Consider the following 16,878-nt stretch of genomic DNA (forward strand, 5'->3'; position numbering starts at 1 on the left):
GTTACTAAGGCAAGTAGATTTGGGCACACTTGTTAAACAGGTGATAGAGACTTAAAGGGACAGAATCCAATTCCAGTGGAAGCCTAGAGCCTACCACTAACAAAGAGATCAAAAGTGGTTCTCATGAGTCCTCTCCCCCCAGTGCTTGTGTGTGCATGTGTCTGGCCTTGCCGTGGTTTGAATCAATCATTTCTGTCTACACAGAAGACCTTATTCTTGGCCACACTGACCTGTCTTAGAAAGAAAAGAACACAGTACCTTGTTGAAATAGTAGTATTAACAATGACCACTTCTCAAGTGCAAGACTAGGCGAAACATTTTTGCAACTCCTAAGAAATGGTTTTGAAAGTATTTAATTATCATCTGTTAGATTTTTAAAGAGTGAATCCCTTGTTAAAATGCAACAGTTTTGGGGGAGACAAACTGGATGAGGGAGAATAGATGATAAGTGACTCTTTTGGGAGTTGAGGTTTCAGTTACTAGCTTCTGGCTCTTGAGCCAGTCGGCAAAGCAGGGCTTCTCTTTTCAAGTCCCTATAACTTATCCCCCAGGCCCCGAATCTGTATGCACCCCCTGCATTAGAGACCCGGGAGAAGTATAGATAGAGAGCCTTATGGGTTTACAGTGTAAGGTACCTAGAATGGAGATAAGCGTGGACTTTTTAGAAGCAGACATACCTGCATTTACTAGTTGGGGGACCTTCAGTAAGTTAGTTTCTTGTCTGAAAAACATGGTTGATAGCAGTATCTACCTGAGAGGATTTTTTGTAAGAGTCAAGTGAGATGATGTACAATTGATTCTTGAACAACACAGATTACCCCGTGCAGTTGAAAATTTGTGTATAACTTTTGACTCCCCCAAAACATAACTACGAATAGCTTGCTGTTGCCTGGAAGCCTTACCAATAACATAAACAATTGATTAACACATATTTTGTATGTTATGTGTATTATATACTGTATTCTTACAATAAACTAAGCTAGAGAAAAGAATGTTATTAAGAAAATCATAAGGAAGAGAAAACATATTTTAAGTATTTAATGAAAAAAATCTTCATATAAGTGGACCTGCACAGTTCAAATCTGTGCTGTTCAAGGATCAACTCTATAGAAAGTACTTACAGCATATTAATTGGAACATAAGAAATACCCAATAAATATTAAGCTGCTATTATTATTATTACTACTGATGGGTCGGTTCCTGCTGTGTGTACCCAAAGTAAAGTTAAATGCATTAAAAGCAAAAGCCACTGGGTTGATTTTTTTGACCAATACACAGGGCTGCCCTTCTCTTCTTGGGAATCTTATGGGCCAAATGGGATCTTTGGGTGACTTTCCTCTTTCCGTGCTTTGGGCTGTGTGCTAGCTTAGCCATCTGTTCTTTGAGTAGAATATTTATATGCAAAACAGTTTTAAAAAAAGATTTTTTAATTAATTTTTAGAGACAAAGGAAGGGAGAGGGAGAAAGAGAGAAACATCGATGGGCTGCCTCCTGCACACCCCCTACCGGGGATCGGGCCTGAAACCTGGGCACATGCGCTGACTGGGAATCAAACGGGCAACCTTTCGGTGCATGGGACGGTGCTCAGCCAAATGAGGCGCACAAGCCAGGGCTATGAACAAAGCAATTTAAAACAATTCTCTGCATCCGCAGAATCTTCCATTTTAAATGGCTCAGCCATTTATTAGCAATTTATTTTGAAATTATTATGCGGTGTGCTGAAATTGACAACACAAAAGTACATTTTTTGCCAAATGCCCCGTGTATAGAGGATTCAGTGTAATCTCCAACACCGATGATTAGCCAGATGGGGGTAGGGGGAAGAGGCCATAGCTCTGAGCCCACAACCCTAATTGACTCAATTCAACTGTTTCCAGATCATGTCACACGAGCTCTTCTTCAGATTTAGTCTCCGGTTCTTTGGAAGATGATAAAATGGTAGACTGCCCCGGGTTGGAAGCGATTCCTTTTATTGTTCGTGACTAGAAGAACTTGCACTCTCTGCTGGGAAGAGGTGGCATGTAGCTGATGAGCCGATGAACAGAACAGGAAGGACATGCTATTAAAAGGAAAACTTGACCATGTAGGGCTCTTATTTGTGAAAATACCACATACTGTCACCTCAACTTGTACAGCCTCACACCGCAGAGTCAAGAGAGCTCAAAGATCCAGAGTACTTTTAGAAACTTGGGTTCCTAGACCTCAAAGAAGGAGCTGCGATGAAAAAATAGCACTAAAATATAATTCAGAAAGTGCCAGGTGGAGGCTGGTCCTAAGACCTTGGAAAATGGAGCCTTACGTATGGAGACGCGGCCGAGGACACCTGCTAAGGAGACGGGGAGTGGGCTGGACGAACTCCAGGGCTCCGGGAAGGAAGTGCTCCCACCAGATCCCACCCCAGAAAATGCAGAAGCAGCCGAGTGTCCATGTAGCTTGATTACGTTTCTGTGCGAGAGGTGGCTCTGTGGATGGCCTGTGAATGGAGATCAACAGCACTAGTCCACTTAGCACCTTCCTGTTTGTTTAAGAAGGTTTGGTTGGCTTCTAGTACCACAGGCATTTTGCCTGAATAGACAGTTCAACTAACTCCATGAAAAGGAGTGTATCTGGTGAAGAGAGACATAGATTCGGCTGAAATATATCGAAGTGAAATATACTTCACGCCTGCTTTATTTTTATGGGGGTCTTTTGGAGAGAGCCACAGGTGCTGGTATCTCATCAAAACTTAGTGTTCCTTAATCTAGTTAGTAGTAGCAGCAGCAGTGGTAGTACTAGTCAGTGGGTGGTATTAGCCCACGTGAGCTAATGGACTGGGCTAATGGAGTGAGTTCATTAAGGGGACAAGGTCAATTAGACGTTGGGTAGTTCTCCACTCCCACCACTTCTTCATGGCAAATGGGCAGGTAGATGCTTTCTTGTCAGTAGTTGCCTTTGGTCTTTCATTGAGATGCTTCTGCCTAGCATAAGCATGTAGGCACTGGATGGGAAAGGAAGCAGATGAATAGATTTCCATATTAGTAATGAACTGCTAGCACAGTTAACCTGCATTGGCATTCTGTTTAAGTGCAGGTCCTCAGATACTCTGCTGGGTACCCCGACTTCTGCCAGGGAGATTTGAGTCAGATTTGAGAATTGTTAACCTAGGTGTCACTCTAGTGTCATGACCTGCACTGTTTACAGGGATATATGCTTTCATTTCCCTCATGTTTTTCTAAGTCTCTGGTGGGAAAGTTCCTGGCATTTGTTCTAGTGAAATAGATTCATTACCCAGCTTCAAAAAAGTGAAATAGTATGAAACCAAAATGTAATGACTTGTAAAGAAAGTGGGTCACCAAGGTGAGCTTTTCTCCCTTGACTACAGATAGTACTTGGAGGTCAGATAAACTTTATTTTGTGGTTCAGAGAATGGGTGAGGTGCTAAGGTTGTCTGCAGGATCCTGAGAGTGCCTCCAAAATTTTATGCCTTCGGTACCTCATGTATGCCTCCCCTAGAACTGACACTGGGTCCTCAGCTAGTTGGTGATCTCATTGATCTGGGTCCCAGCCTGACATGACCTCCCTCCATCTGCTCCTGCCTTTGCCTGTGTCCAGTTCACCCTTTCCATGGTATGGACTTCACTTATTGCCTGTCACACCTAAGTTAAGTGCTCAAATTCTGCTGCACCCCCACCCCTCGTTGCTCCCCTTAACTGGATCTTTAGCTTTCGTCTCTTAAGGCTACAGCTTTGTCTCATGGCCACTCAGGCTTCCACCCAAAGGAGGTGCTACTCAAAAATTTGAGGTAGAATGTATTTACAGTAAATAAAAATGTTACAGTTTCAGATTCTAGTATTCAACATTGTATTCACTTTTTTATTTTAAAATCTTAGGTACTTTATAAAAAATGTTGGTTTTAGAAGGTATCAGAAAGCTCACATGTGTGTGAGCCTCTTTTCTCTATGCATTATTGAAAGGAGTATTGCAGTTTCATTGTGTGACATGTACTGATGAGTATTCGTGATATAAATCATCCTTTCAAGGGAGAAGGTCTTTTCTTTGTAAATGTCATTGAGTCCACTTTCTTTTTGTTGAGATTGTTTCTAATTGGCTCTGCAGTATTTCTTAGAGGCTGCGTGCCCATGGTCTGCCTGTAGAGAGTATGTGAGGCTGTGCTCCTTCCAAATCACTACCAGCTAGTGGATATTTCTCGTGGTTCAAGGCTATGGGTGACCTCACAGTTCCACCTTAACTCTCTGGGGGAGGTATTATTAGCCTAATTTTTTTAAGCATAGGAAATTGAGTCTTAAAAAATAAGTACACTCATCTTTTTAGCAAATGGTATTGGTGCTGGGTTCATGGACTTCAAAACCAGCATTCATTCTTTGCTTATAATTATTTTTTAATTGGAACAAAATTTTAAATACAAAAAATTATAGAGAACTATAAGAACAAAAACCTCAGTACTCTCCTCTAGGATTGTCAAATGTTAACATTTTGGCATGTTTCAGATTTTTTCTAAATAAAAGAAAACATTACAGACAAAGAGGAGGTTCTCTCTCTCTTCCTCTCCAGTTCTGATCTTTTTCCTTCTTTCCCCTCCCTCCCTCTTTAGAGGCAATTTGGTCTCCATGCAGACCATGTGTTGATGCTCTTACCACCTACATAAGTGTCTATTATCAGTATATGCTCAGTTAATGTGTTTAAAAAAGTATGTACATCTTTATGTATAATATATAAATAAGTAAAATTTATTGTATATATTTTGCAACTTCTTTCCCCAATCTGTCTTTGATGTTGTTACATATAGACCTAAATTATTCATTGTAATGGCTGTGTAATATTCCATTATGCAAATATATTATAATGTATCCTATTGATAGACATTTAGCTTTTTTCCAAATCTTTATTCTTTTACAAACAACGCCAAACATGTCTCTGTGCTTCTCAAACTGGGGAATACACTTAGAGGGGGAATTGCCAGAGCCTGGGGTTGGCACCATTTCACCTTTGCCAATACTGCCCATTGCTCTCCAAAGTAGACATACACTTCCACCCATCACGTGTGGGAAGGCGGATTTCTCCACACCTCTTGGCATGTCGGACTATAATTTTTGCCATTTGTGAAATAGCATCTCTTTATTTGGATTCTAATTTGTGTCTAGCCTGTTACGACTGTTGAGGTTGAGCATCTTCCTAAGTGTGTTGACCATTCAGGCTTCCATGTGCCTGAATCGGCCTTTTCCCTTTGGTTGTTTATCTTTTTTCCTGTTGATGTGTAAGAACTCTGTATACTATCAGTATTCATCATTTATCAAAAGATATTTCGATGCCATTATCTTCTCTCAGTCGGTGGTGTTTGTTTATTTATGGTGTTTTGTGTAATATACAAGTTTTTAATTTTGATATAAAGTTACCAGTGTTTCTGTGCTGTGTTGTGTGTCTTGTTTGTTTGCCATAAGGATATTTTTTGCGATTGTTTTAGAGATCATTTTTATCTTTAGGTTTTTCATCACAAGCCTCCCACCCCAACTCGCACGTTTGTCCGTTTTCGTGCTTTCTGCACAGCTGTCTGTCTTGTTACCTTGTAGTTTGTCCTACACCATCCGCTTTGCTTATTTCCTTGTTGCCTGTCTCCCTCCGCTAGAATGTAAGCTCCCCGAGGGCAGTGGCTTTCATCTGCTTTGTTCATAGTTGTATCTCTAACACCTGGAATAGTCCCTGGCCTAGAACAGGTGCTCAATAAATATTTATGGAACAAATAAACAATAACCCATGTGGAATTTTTCGTTTGTATATGTGATATGAATAGGGCCACGCTTTTGCGGTGGGGGTGGGAGGTCATGGAAAGCTTGTTTCTCTAACAGCATTAATTGAATGGTCCATCCTTGCCCCACTGATTTTTTTTCACGTCACCTTTGTCAAGCTGGGGCTGTTTCCCTTGTGCCACTGCCTTTAAGAATTCCTGTTCTCCTGCCCCCCTGCTGACGTCCGCGGGAAGCCCAGTGCTCAGGTTTAGGAGTGGGAATAGGGGTGATGAGCTAGGTCCAGTTCACGGGGAGCTCTTCTCTGATGGGCCAGTTAGTGAACATCGGAGAAGCATCTTTTATGAACCAAATGCTGAAATGGGTGTGAGTTCTGCCCTCGGAGGACTTTCTGGTTGACGTTAAAACCTGTTAGAACTAAGGCAGAAAGCGGTAAGTCTTGCGCAGGGGCGTGAGCTGGGTGCCGAGGCACAGAAACTGGGCCCCCAGTAGTTAAGCTCATAGACTCAGTGGCAAATGAAACCTGAGTTTGCGTCTTGCCCATGCTCCTGCCTGGCCTTTATATGTTTAGTGAGTGACTCATTCTTTCCAACACTGTTTCCTTATCAACAAAATGGAAATGACGCAGCAGCAGGTGCTGCAGAGGTTGCCGTGAGGAGTGGCCGCTCACTAGTCGGTGTGGGTGGCGAGTCTTTAGGAGGAGGTGATATTTGACCCTGTCTTGCAGGGTGGACTGGATTATTCTGGGCAGGGGTGGAGTGGGTGAAAAAGGACATGCCAGACAAGATATGGAATAAACAAAACCCCAAAACACGGAGACCAGTAAGTGCGGGGCGAGTTCAGGGAGCACTAACCTAGTTTGACGGGACTGTGGGAGGGAATCGTAATGAAGAGGCTGGAAATGTGGGTTGAGCCCAGTTGTGGTGGGTTATCAGCACTAAGCCAAGAGAATGTCCTTTATTACTTTGCTCTCCGTTCCTTAATGGCTCTTCAGGGGGTGCTGGGCAGTTTGGAGGGGAGAGGGGCAGGACAGGCAGCTAGGAAGCTCCCAGGGGAGTCCTGGCTGGTGCAGGCCTGGGTCCATATTCAGGAACTTTAGGAACTTTTATTTTTAGCACCAGCCTTGTGCCAGGTGTGGAGCTGGGTACTTCCATATACATATCTCAGTACATTCATCTGAAATGATTCTTTCCCTGGATATTCCTGTCCAATGTATGGTCTTTTGTCCCTGATCCCACATCCACCGAGGAAAGCACAGGGACGGAGAAGTTCAGAGCACCCTCTCCTCCATTCCACCTTCCACCTCCAAAGTCACAGAAGAGAAAGAAGAGCCTTACAGACGTAGGGCCCCAGAATTCCTTCCCAGCCTTGCCTAGTTCCTGGGCAGCATCGCAGCGATCGGTTGTCACCCAGGACGGATGGGGGCAAACCTATAAACATCAGTGTGGTGCGAATGAAGGAGCCTGAGCCTTACATCAGGGGGATGTGGGTTTGAATCTCAGCCCTGCCAGCATCAAGCTCCAGGGCGACCACTGCGCTGGTTTGTCTGAGAATGAGAAGTTCCTGGCATGGGACACGTCCGTGCTAAGACCTGGAAGTCCCAGGCTAGCAGGGATGAGCTGGTCATTAGCCGTGTGGCCTGACCCTTTCCCTCACCCCATCAGCAACCTGTATTCGGGGGTAGCGAGCATCCCTCTGCTTGCTCGTGCAGTTCTTTCTCCATTTACTGCCTGCCTTCCCCACTGGGATGTTTGTTCCGTGAAGGTGGAGACCAGGCCTTCCTTGCTCAGTGCTGTGCTCCCGGCATCTAACCCTGGGTCCGAGGCAGAGGTGACCGCGGGTGATTGCTGAGGGATGAATGACTATGAAACTCGAGGAACCTCAGTTTGCACCTCGGTGGGGATGGCCACCCTTAGGGCTGTTGCTGAGAACCCAGCAGAAGCCCCGGTGCCCGGTGCCCCCCTTTCTTCCTCCCCGTGGCTGTGCGCCGGCTGCAAAGCCGGCTTATTCGTTCTCCGAAGACTCAGGCCGCTGCCCTTCTCCGGGAGAAGTTGAGTTCCCTTTAGTCTAAGAGAGAAATCAAACCAAATTAGATTGTGTTACCTCAGATGCCAGTTTCAACGGATCCCTTTGAATGGTATAGTTCTATTATGATATATAACTTCAAACTTAATAGGAAAAATTGATTAAAATATGTGCCCTGTTCATATCTAGCCTGGCTGAATGCCACAAGACACATTAATTGAAAATGAATTTTTGCAAACCCAATCAAGCCCATGAAGATGAAAAATGTACCTTTTCCCCTCCGCTCCTTCATTGATTTTTCATTTTCCCCACTCAGGGCTTCATTTAGCAATTTTTCAGTTTCGTTTTGTTGTGGCCTTAATTCATTTCCTTCGCTCCCCCCAAAATGAGATAATGTACCCTTTCCGTGTCCTTTTAAAGCGGTTCTTGCGTGCTGTGTTAGTGCAGGCCGGATGCCCATCTCGCCGTATTTCTTGATGCTTTATTATTTCTCAGGAAAAGAGGGTAACTTTATTATTTTTAAAATTCTTACTTTGGTGGTTTTTATCGAGGAGAATGCACTTTAAAATGCATAACTATGAAATGACAGTGTTACAAGACTTGTAAAATAGGATTAAGAGAAACTGTAGCAAAAATTAAAAAAAAAACCCTTTCAGAGGAAGAATGTAAAATATCGGCTATTCTCATTTTTCACGGTGGGTATGTGGGGATCAAGCATGCTTCCTATTTTGTTGAGGGAAATGGAGACAACTATTTGCCAGAGCACAGGAGGTTTGGGTTGAACACAAGGCCCTGTCAGGACAAGAGGCAGCGAAGGGAGAGGGTGGCTAAAGCCCTGAGTGAGCTCTGGAAGGTTCTTGCCTGTCCTGTTCCATTCCTGCCCTGATCAGTTCACTGGTTCAGTGGATCTCTAGGTGTTTTGAAAACAGTAATGGGGATCTTCAAGCTATTTTCTTCTGACATTTTCAAGTCATCTCACAGCATAAATTTCCTGGGAAAAGTCTACTGGGACTCACAATAAAGTGTCATATTGCTTTACTTTGACCTAGAATTCAGAACCCTGGTTATCTCATTTTGATTCGAAGCTTTGATTGGCAGTCTTTCATCTTTGATATATTTTGCAATGGGAAAATGATTCGTTTCTTGACCGTGCAGTTTAAAGCAGGAAGTCTTTTTAAGTGAGGGCCCATGGGAAGGAGTGAAACGAGCAGGGGTGTTGGTGACTAGAGGTTGGGAAACTTCCTGCCACCACACACGGCCCTCCTACCCTGGTTTTGAATAAAAGTGTCTGTGGTTTCAATTGGTTATTCTTAAAATTAGAATGAAAACGTAGAAGAGGGTAAAGGGGGGATAAATGGTGATAGAAGGAGACGACTTGGGGTGGTGAACGCAATACAGTATACAGAGGATTTTTTATAGAATTGTACACCTGAAACCTACATAATTTCATCAACCAATGTCACCCTAATAAAAGTCAATAAATTTCTTTTAAAAATTAGAATGAAAACAAAATAAAAAAAATTTCAAAGAAAATAAACAATATCATAACTTATTAGTAAACAAGCAAGCAAACAAATAACATACCTTCTAGTATCGTACTCTGTTTCAGTGTTTCCTGTTTTTTTTAAAAAAATTTATCTTTATTGTTGAAATTATTACAAATGTCCCCTTTTTTAGCACCCCACTGACCCCCTCCTCCCCACTCACATCTCCTCCCTAGGCCTTCACCCCAGTGCTGTCTGTGTCCTTGGGTTATGCATATAAGCTCTTTGGTTAATCTTTCCCCGCCCCCGCCTTCCCTCTGAGAAGCCTCAGTCTGTTGCATGCTTCCATGTCTCTGACTCTATTTTGTTTGTTAGTTTATTTTGTCCTCTTACCCTTCGAGACAACATGGGGGACCTGGGAAGTATTATGCTGAGGAAAATGAGCCAGTCAGAGAAAGACAAATACATGATCTCACTTATATGTGGGAGCTAATGAACTGTTTTTAAGGCATGTTTTTTCCTGTTTTTAAGGCATTTTTCAGATATTTGCATATTATCATTAGGCAGCTGGTAAAAGAAAACATCCCAAGCGTCATTTCTTTAAAAACCACATCAAGTGCTGCCTAGCACTGAACACTCATTTGCTGCTGCCATTTCTTACATCCCTTCATTTCCGTCTGCGTTCCCAGCCTCAGTGGTGGGTTATGGTTCACGAGCTTTGCATAGCTGGGCCCTAGTCACATAGCTCTAATTCCAGGGCTGCGTCATATTCTGTCGTCTCACACAAAATCATCCGCGTCCTGTGCATCCGTCACTAATGGAAAAACCTCCAGGAAGCTGAAGAGCCTTGCAGCCCCCAGGGTTGTATGAATCCATACACAACAGGACCTCACTCAGCTTCTGTACAATTTCATTTTGGTCTGGTTGACACACAAGCTCTTTTTGAAACAGATTGAGAGGAATCCTCTCACTGTGTGGATTGATGAGCGTGATTTCACCTCCTCAGAGATCTGCTCTTTCTTATAAGATAGTTGATACGCTATACATTTGTTCCAGGTGGGCCTGCTGTATTGTGCAAGGGCAAGATGTACATAAAGGGTGGTGAAGGCAGTGGTGTCTCCTGACGGGTTTGCTGGGAGGGCTGAGGCAGAACAGAAGAGGGAGACACAAGGCCAGCCTGAGGGACTTGGGAAGACAGGGGGGAGGTGACCTTTGCGTTCTTCATGACAGCAGGAGGTTTCCTGGTGGGGAAGGGGAGGGAGGGTGGGAAGGCATGCCTGGTGGAGATACCGGCCTGTGCCAAGACCTGGAGGCAGGACCGTGGTGTGTCCATGGAGTGCTAAGAGGAGGGAGGGGCTCTTCTGCAGGGTTCATTCTGAGACAGGACAGGCAAGCAACGAAACTGGGGAGATAGGGTGGGACCACAGCAGAGGGCCTATGTCCACGCGAGGAAGTTTGAATATTAGAAGCTTGGGTGGCTTTTTAAGTAGGAGAGTGATACATTCAGAGCCCCTGTAGGTAGGGCCTAGAAGTTGGTATTTTGTGAACACTCCCCCAGGTGATTCCAGGGGGTGGCTTTGGATAAGAGGGATTGTTTAGCTTGGACCACCTATGTGGGCCACTCAATTGTGACTGACGTGAGGAAAAGCCATGGACAGTTCTAAGAAACTTGAAGACCTCCCTCCCCTCCTTAAATATCAAACTGGCCTATAGTCTTAGAGACCTAATATCCTGCATGAGCAATTAGCCTGCAAGACACATATTCAGTGTGAGTCACCAAAAACCATGCCAATGGAGATGAAAATTATAAAAAATCCTATTAACATCAGTAAAAAGTTTCCAGATTTTACCAAGATGGGTTTCTTCCCTTTGTTCTATAAGGGGGTCTACGATTTGATGTTTCAATTTAACTGCTGCAACAAGGTTATGTTCTTATATAGATAAAATAGGCTAGGTCTGGGAAGTGAGTGCTTCTGATTTCTCCCTTCCTGTTGCCCTGACTGGAGCCTGGTAACCTGGGTTATTTACCACCACCTGGTGACAGGTAGGTGGAAATGCTGCTCCAGGAGGGCACATAAACCTGTTGACGGTCAAAGTTACAAACTTCAACATGTCAAAAAATGAGAGCAAAGGTACAAGCTGCACGGTACCATGGATTCTGGGCAACCCCTGATTTTGAGGGGTGCTTGTGGGGACATGTCCACCTTGGTCCATCAAGGTCTCTTCAAGAATCTGTTCCCTGATGTCTAAGGGATGGATTGTTCAGAGATGGATGGATGGATGGATGGATGGATGGATGGATGGGTTCATTCATTGTCTGAGAATATAAAAGTGACCAAGGTCTTTACTCTCAAGAAGCTCACAGTCTAGGAGGGAGAAACTGCAGTAATACCATAGTAGTAGTAGCTGGGTTTTTTGTTTGTTTTTTTTTAGTGTTTATCATATGCTAGGTGCAATAAGAGACAATATTTCAAGGCCCTTTGAAGTGGGCAGTGAAAAAAACACCATTTTCCACATAAACGTGTGCGTTAGCATTGTGGATGAAGAACCAGACTTCGCAGTCAGATGTTACCTAAAAGGTTATCAAACCCAGAAGCGTGCACCTCAGCTTATTTTAGAAACTTACTTATCTCCTCACTTGGGAGAAGGCCTGGAATGCGCTCCAGGGGAGACTAAGCTGGGGTTCAGCATTGGTAGCTCATAGGGAGAAGGCAGTCATGGGCCGCCTGCCAGCCTTCCTGTCCTTTCCTCCCTAATCCGAGCAAGCCCCCCCCCCCCCAGACACAATCACGGGGCACTTCTGCAAGACACGCTCCAGGCTGGCGGGCCACGTGCGCGCCCGGCGCTCATCCAGCACAGGAGCACGTCGCTCCCTGAAGCACCGGCCGCTGAGAACAGGAGCCGGGCAGAAGCGGCAGCACCCCGAATCCTCCCGAGCCTGGCCTTTCCCCCAGGAAGAGGGGCCCCTGCGCTCTTCCAACCCGCCCGCTCCTGAGAACACCCAGAATCCTCCCCGCAGCTCTCCGCAGGTGACATCTTGCCTTGTATTTCGTTCTTTTTAAAATGAAAATGCTCCCATGGGCTGTTCATTAGGGAGCCCTCACCACAGGTCAGCCTCCTCCTGACTCACCGACCGCTCCGATTACTCAGAGACAGTGAAACGTGTTGCGAAACTATTATGTTATTTGATGGAATATTGCCTCCGACCTTCTTGGAACATTTTAGTTAATTTCAGTACCCATTTTACCTATCATTTAAAATTTTTAAAGTCAACTTCTAACCATCTTGACTCTATAGGAAGGAATGAAAAAAGAACACTAATATAAGGGTAATTTTTGAAAGATTTCTTTCTTCAAAAGTTGAAGGAAATTTAAACAAAATAACTTTTTTGTTTTGCCCATAATCCTACCCCAGCCCCCGACTGATTTAGTTTATCTAACTTCTCTTCTAGCTTTTACCTTCGCCATTGTAAACTTTCTCTTTTCTATCCCCTGAGGCTCTTTGTAAACACTTTCCTATGTTGCAATATATTTGTTTTCAGTGTTTGTGTAATATATTCCATCACATTGATATTCCATAATTTATTACCCATTCCTTTAGTGCTAGACATTAAGGTTATTTCCATTTTCTCTATTATAAGTAATAGGAGCAAGAACATCTTTGTATATATAGCTTTTTTTCCTACATCTGAATTGTATTCTTAGGATAAATTCCCAGGAGTGGAATTAGTGGGTCAAAGGGTACGAACAGCTTTATGGCTCTTAATATTTATTGCTAAATTGCCCAAAGGGTCATTCTAATTTACAATGCCACCTGCAACACATGAGAGTAGCTGTCTCTCCCACCCCTTCCAGCACTAATTTCTTCAGTCAATAGTTTGGGGCAAATTTAATAGGTATTAAAGGATACCTCATTACCGTTTTAAATTGTCAAGTTCTTCAATTATTATCAACATTGGACATTTTTCTTAAACATATATCTTATATTCCATTTTGTATGGTTTGCTTTCATGTTGGAGGGTTATATTTTTTGACACCAGGTGGAATTTAAAATATTTCATAATGAAAATGTCAAATGCACTTAGGACAGAGAGAATAATCCATGACATTCTGAAGGCTCACTACCCAGATTCAACAAATAGCCAGATCTTTGCTTTATTTACCCCTTCTTTTCCTCTCCTCCCCCCTTCATGTAATTATTTTAGGGCAAGTCCTGGACATTCTGCATATGTTTCTTATATACTTCACTATTCACCCCTAAAACGTGGGCCTTTTCTTATATAATCATAATGCCATTGTCATACTTAACAAAATTAATGATAATTCCTGGGTATCATTTAATAACCAGCCTGTAATAACATTGTTTTGAAATATCTTTTACTGATGCTTTGTTCCAATCAGCACACAGAGAAGGTCCATTACATTTGGTTGTTATGTTTCTAAGTCTTTTAATCTACAGTTTTACCCCCACCCAGTGACATTGCAGAAACTATGCCAGTTGTCCTATAAAAGTTTGCTAATTCTGGATCTGACTTTTTTCTTTCCTTATTAGCTCTAGAAGCTTTACAAGATTCAGTTTCAACTCGTGTGTGTGTGTGTGTGTTGAGAGGGGAGGCAAGAATACTTCATGGTGGTGCTGTGTGATTCACTTTGCATCATTCTAGGGCACACAGTGTGTGACTGTCCCTCCCATATAAAGATGATGCTAAGGCTGATCGTGGATTCAGATGCTGCCAACCCCAAACAGTTGTAAAGTCCCTTGCCAGCTTTGCCCCTCGCTGCTTCGTCTATTAATGATGGTGGCCTGAATCAGTTGTTTCGTCGGATTGCACAATGGTGGTTTTCTAAATGTATCTTTCTTTCCCCATTTATTAACTGGACTTCTTCTGAAAAGTAAAACTTTTTCCCTCATAAACTAGGACTTTTTAGTCATCTCAAAATGCAGTTTGTACAAGAAAGGCAGGGTAAATGCTTCATTCTTTCCTCTGAATTGCCCAGTTGGTAAATAAGGGGTTTGTGCCCTTTCACCTCCAATGGTTTTGGAGTTGAAAACCAACAAGTTGTTGCTGTTTTGTTCTTGTTTTTGAAGAATCATAGACTACTCAGGGTTTTTTATATCTATATATTCCATTCAATTCCATTTATTATTCTTTTTGATGCTCAGATTGGCCCAAGGAAAACCCTTTATGTCCTTGTTTTTGAATATGATTAGGTGTCTGGGTTTATTGAGTATATTTTTTGCCCCTTGAAATGGGCCATTCTTTCAAGATGTCCTGTGTCTTTTTGGTGAGGAATGGTATGTAGAGACCACAATCTGGATATAGTATGTGCTTCTTGTTATTGTTTCTAAGTTTTCTCAGTGGACAGAGTTAGGAAATGAGTATTTAACAAAAGAAAATGAAAGATTATGAGTTTATACTGAGATTTTAACTTCAAATTTAATATAACTCTTTTTACTTCTTTGATTTCATACTTACATTTCTTTTTCTTACACTAAAAACCTTGGTTCCAAACATAATACTATAATATATTAAATAGTTTCAAAATAACAATGCTGATATGACTACTAACAATTTTCCTGGTGAATGAGAGATTTTTTTGCAGTTCTTTTTACCTTTAGAATACATTCCACTAAAAAATATAGTCAAATTACCTTGTTCATACAATGCTTGAACTAATTCTTTTCACTGATTTGATATACAGTTAAGTTTCTTTATTTCAGTTCATTTTCAAGTTTTAGGATTTACTTATTTTTTCCTTTTTGGCTTTTATTTTTCGAATCTGTAAAATATTCTTTCAAAATTAAACCTATGTAATACAGTCTTATCAGAAAAGTCTTTCTTTTGTTTGGTCTCCTCTATCAAATTTTCCCCCCATCCCTATTGGTAACCATTTCTTAATAATTAGGATTTGTTTTTATTTTTGCAGTATTTCCTTTTGCAAATACATATGTATTCATATGTCCTCACCTGTTTTACACTAAAGCTAGCGTGCCATAAAACACACCATATCAGTGTTTTGGAGATCTTCATTTTTTCTTGAAGGTTAGATAGACGTCCACTACTAAGATGTGCCATGGTTTATTTAACCAGTCATTTATTGAGAGACTTTGTTTTCTAAAAAAACCAAAATCCTGTGTTCAAGTCATTTCATATTTTGGCTGCTGTGTCTTTAGGATCTATTCTTAGAAATGGAGTCACCCAGTCAAAGGGTAAATGCAATTGCATTTTTGTACTTTTTATAGGAATTAAGCCATTTTGCATTGAGAGGGATTTTTAAAAAGATTTTTCAAATGTTCACATTTAATATACAAGACTGTTGGAAACTTAGTGCAGTCTTTAAAATTTTGAGTTACTTAATGAACCTACACACTATTCTGGCTGGTATCTGAGACATGGCCTGGTACGGAGTTCCCTGGTTCCTGCTTTTAGGGCATCTACAGTTTGTCTATGGAAACATGACATGTGAATGAAGAACAAAGAGGAGTCCAAGGTAGAATATATGTATTAAAAAACTAAGGTGAGAGCCCAGCTCAAGTCTGTCTCTTTAGGGAGCCTTCCCTGTTCACCCCAGGCCAGTGAGTCCCCAGTCCTCTGAATTTCATTAGCACTTTTAGTGACAATTACCCTTTCCCCAGACCAAAAATTTTGACACCTGGTTGAACAGATATGAATGTACTAACAGGAATCACAGAGCTGAATCTTTGATCTGCTGGGTGCCTCAGACGTTTCAACTGAATAATGATTTTATGTAGAGTTGTGTCTGCATTTCCCAAAACATGTTCCTTGTGTCTGCATTTCCAAAAACATGTTCTCTGGACACCTGTGGGATGGTAATGAAGGTCACATGGAAGAATCAGTGTGGATAGATTAGGTTAAATAAGCCTAATGACATATCACTCCAAAATCATGTCTGATGTCCCAGGCTTACCTGGGCATGGAATCCCCTTTCCGTAGAGCATCTCATATTACTCCTGTCCCATGAACCACAAAGAACAAAATGTGTAGGTTTTGTCTAAATGGAAATCAAAGGCGTCTCTACCAGTTGACTAACTTGTACAATTCTGTGTTTTTGACTAACCATTTTCAATTTGTTTCTTTCTAGATTGAATCATTAAAGAAAAAGGTGCAACAGAAACAGCTCTTAATACTGCAGCTTCTAGAAAAGATATCTTTCTTAGAAGGAGAGGTAAGAAGCCGTGTCTCTTTAAGCTGGTGTCTTCCCTACCATTAAATTTTATGTTGCTGAGCCTGCCATCGACACTTAATTAAAAATATGGCTACTTCCTGGCCTTATAAAATTGATTGAAGGTTAACTGCCAACACTGAAAATGAGGTTCTGACAGCTAGTTTTTCTTTACCACCTGGCTCTCCTCACCCCAGCCTGCCGCTCACCCCTGATTTTGGCTGTTTTTCGTGTCCAAGGATTTTCCTAGCAAGTCTGATAAGCTTTTGATTAATACTGATCATTGCCAACATTTGTGTAGTGCTTCATAATTTGCGAAGTATTCTCACATACTGTCCTCATATGATTCTCTCAGCAACTTTAAGAAAGGCAAGGCAAGGATTGTTATCTTTGTATTAACCAAGTTTTATAAAGGAGGCACAGAGAAGGCAGGTGGCTTTGCTC

General features: G+C 42.1%; 1 protein-coding gene across 2 annotated transcripts in view; it reads left to right on the forward strand.

Annotated features, from left to right (window-relative positions):
• The window catches only part of MYZAP (myocardial zonula adherens protein), an 83,801-nt gene that overhangs the window by 48,361 nt on the left and 18,562 nt on the right, over positions 1-16,878 (forward strand). Inside the window, exon 11 of one of the 2 annotated variants that reach the window (XM_081139564.1) lies at positions 16,354-16,437. In XM_081139564.1, the coding sequence (XP_080995690.1) occupies positions 16,354-16,437 (84 nt within the window). Of the gene's footprint in view, positions 1-1,877; positions 3,821-16,353; positions 16,438-16,878 lie in introns of those variants that run through there. The other variant, XM_081139565.1, reaches the window with a different exon arrangement.

The sequence above is a fragment of the Miniopterus schreibersii genome, assembly GCF_964146895.1.
Source record: "Miniopterus schreibersii genome assembly, chromosome: 1".
NCBI classification, from domain to species: Eukaryota; Metazoa; Chordata; class Mammalia; order Chiroptera; family Miniopteridae; genus Miniopterus; species Miniopterus schreibersii.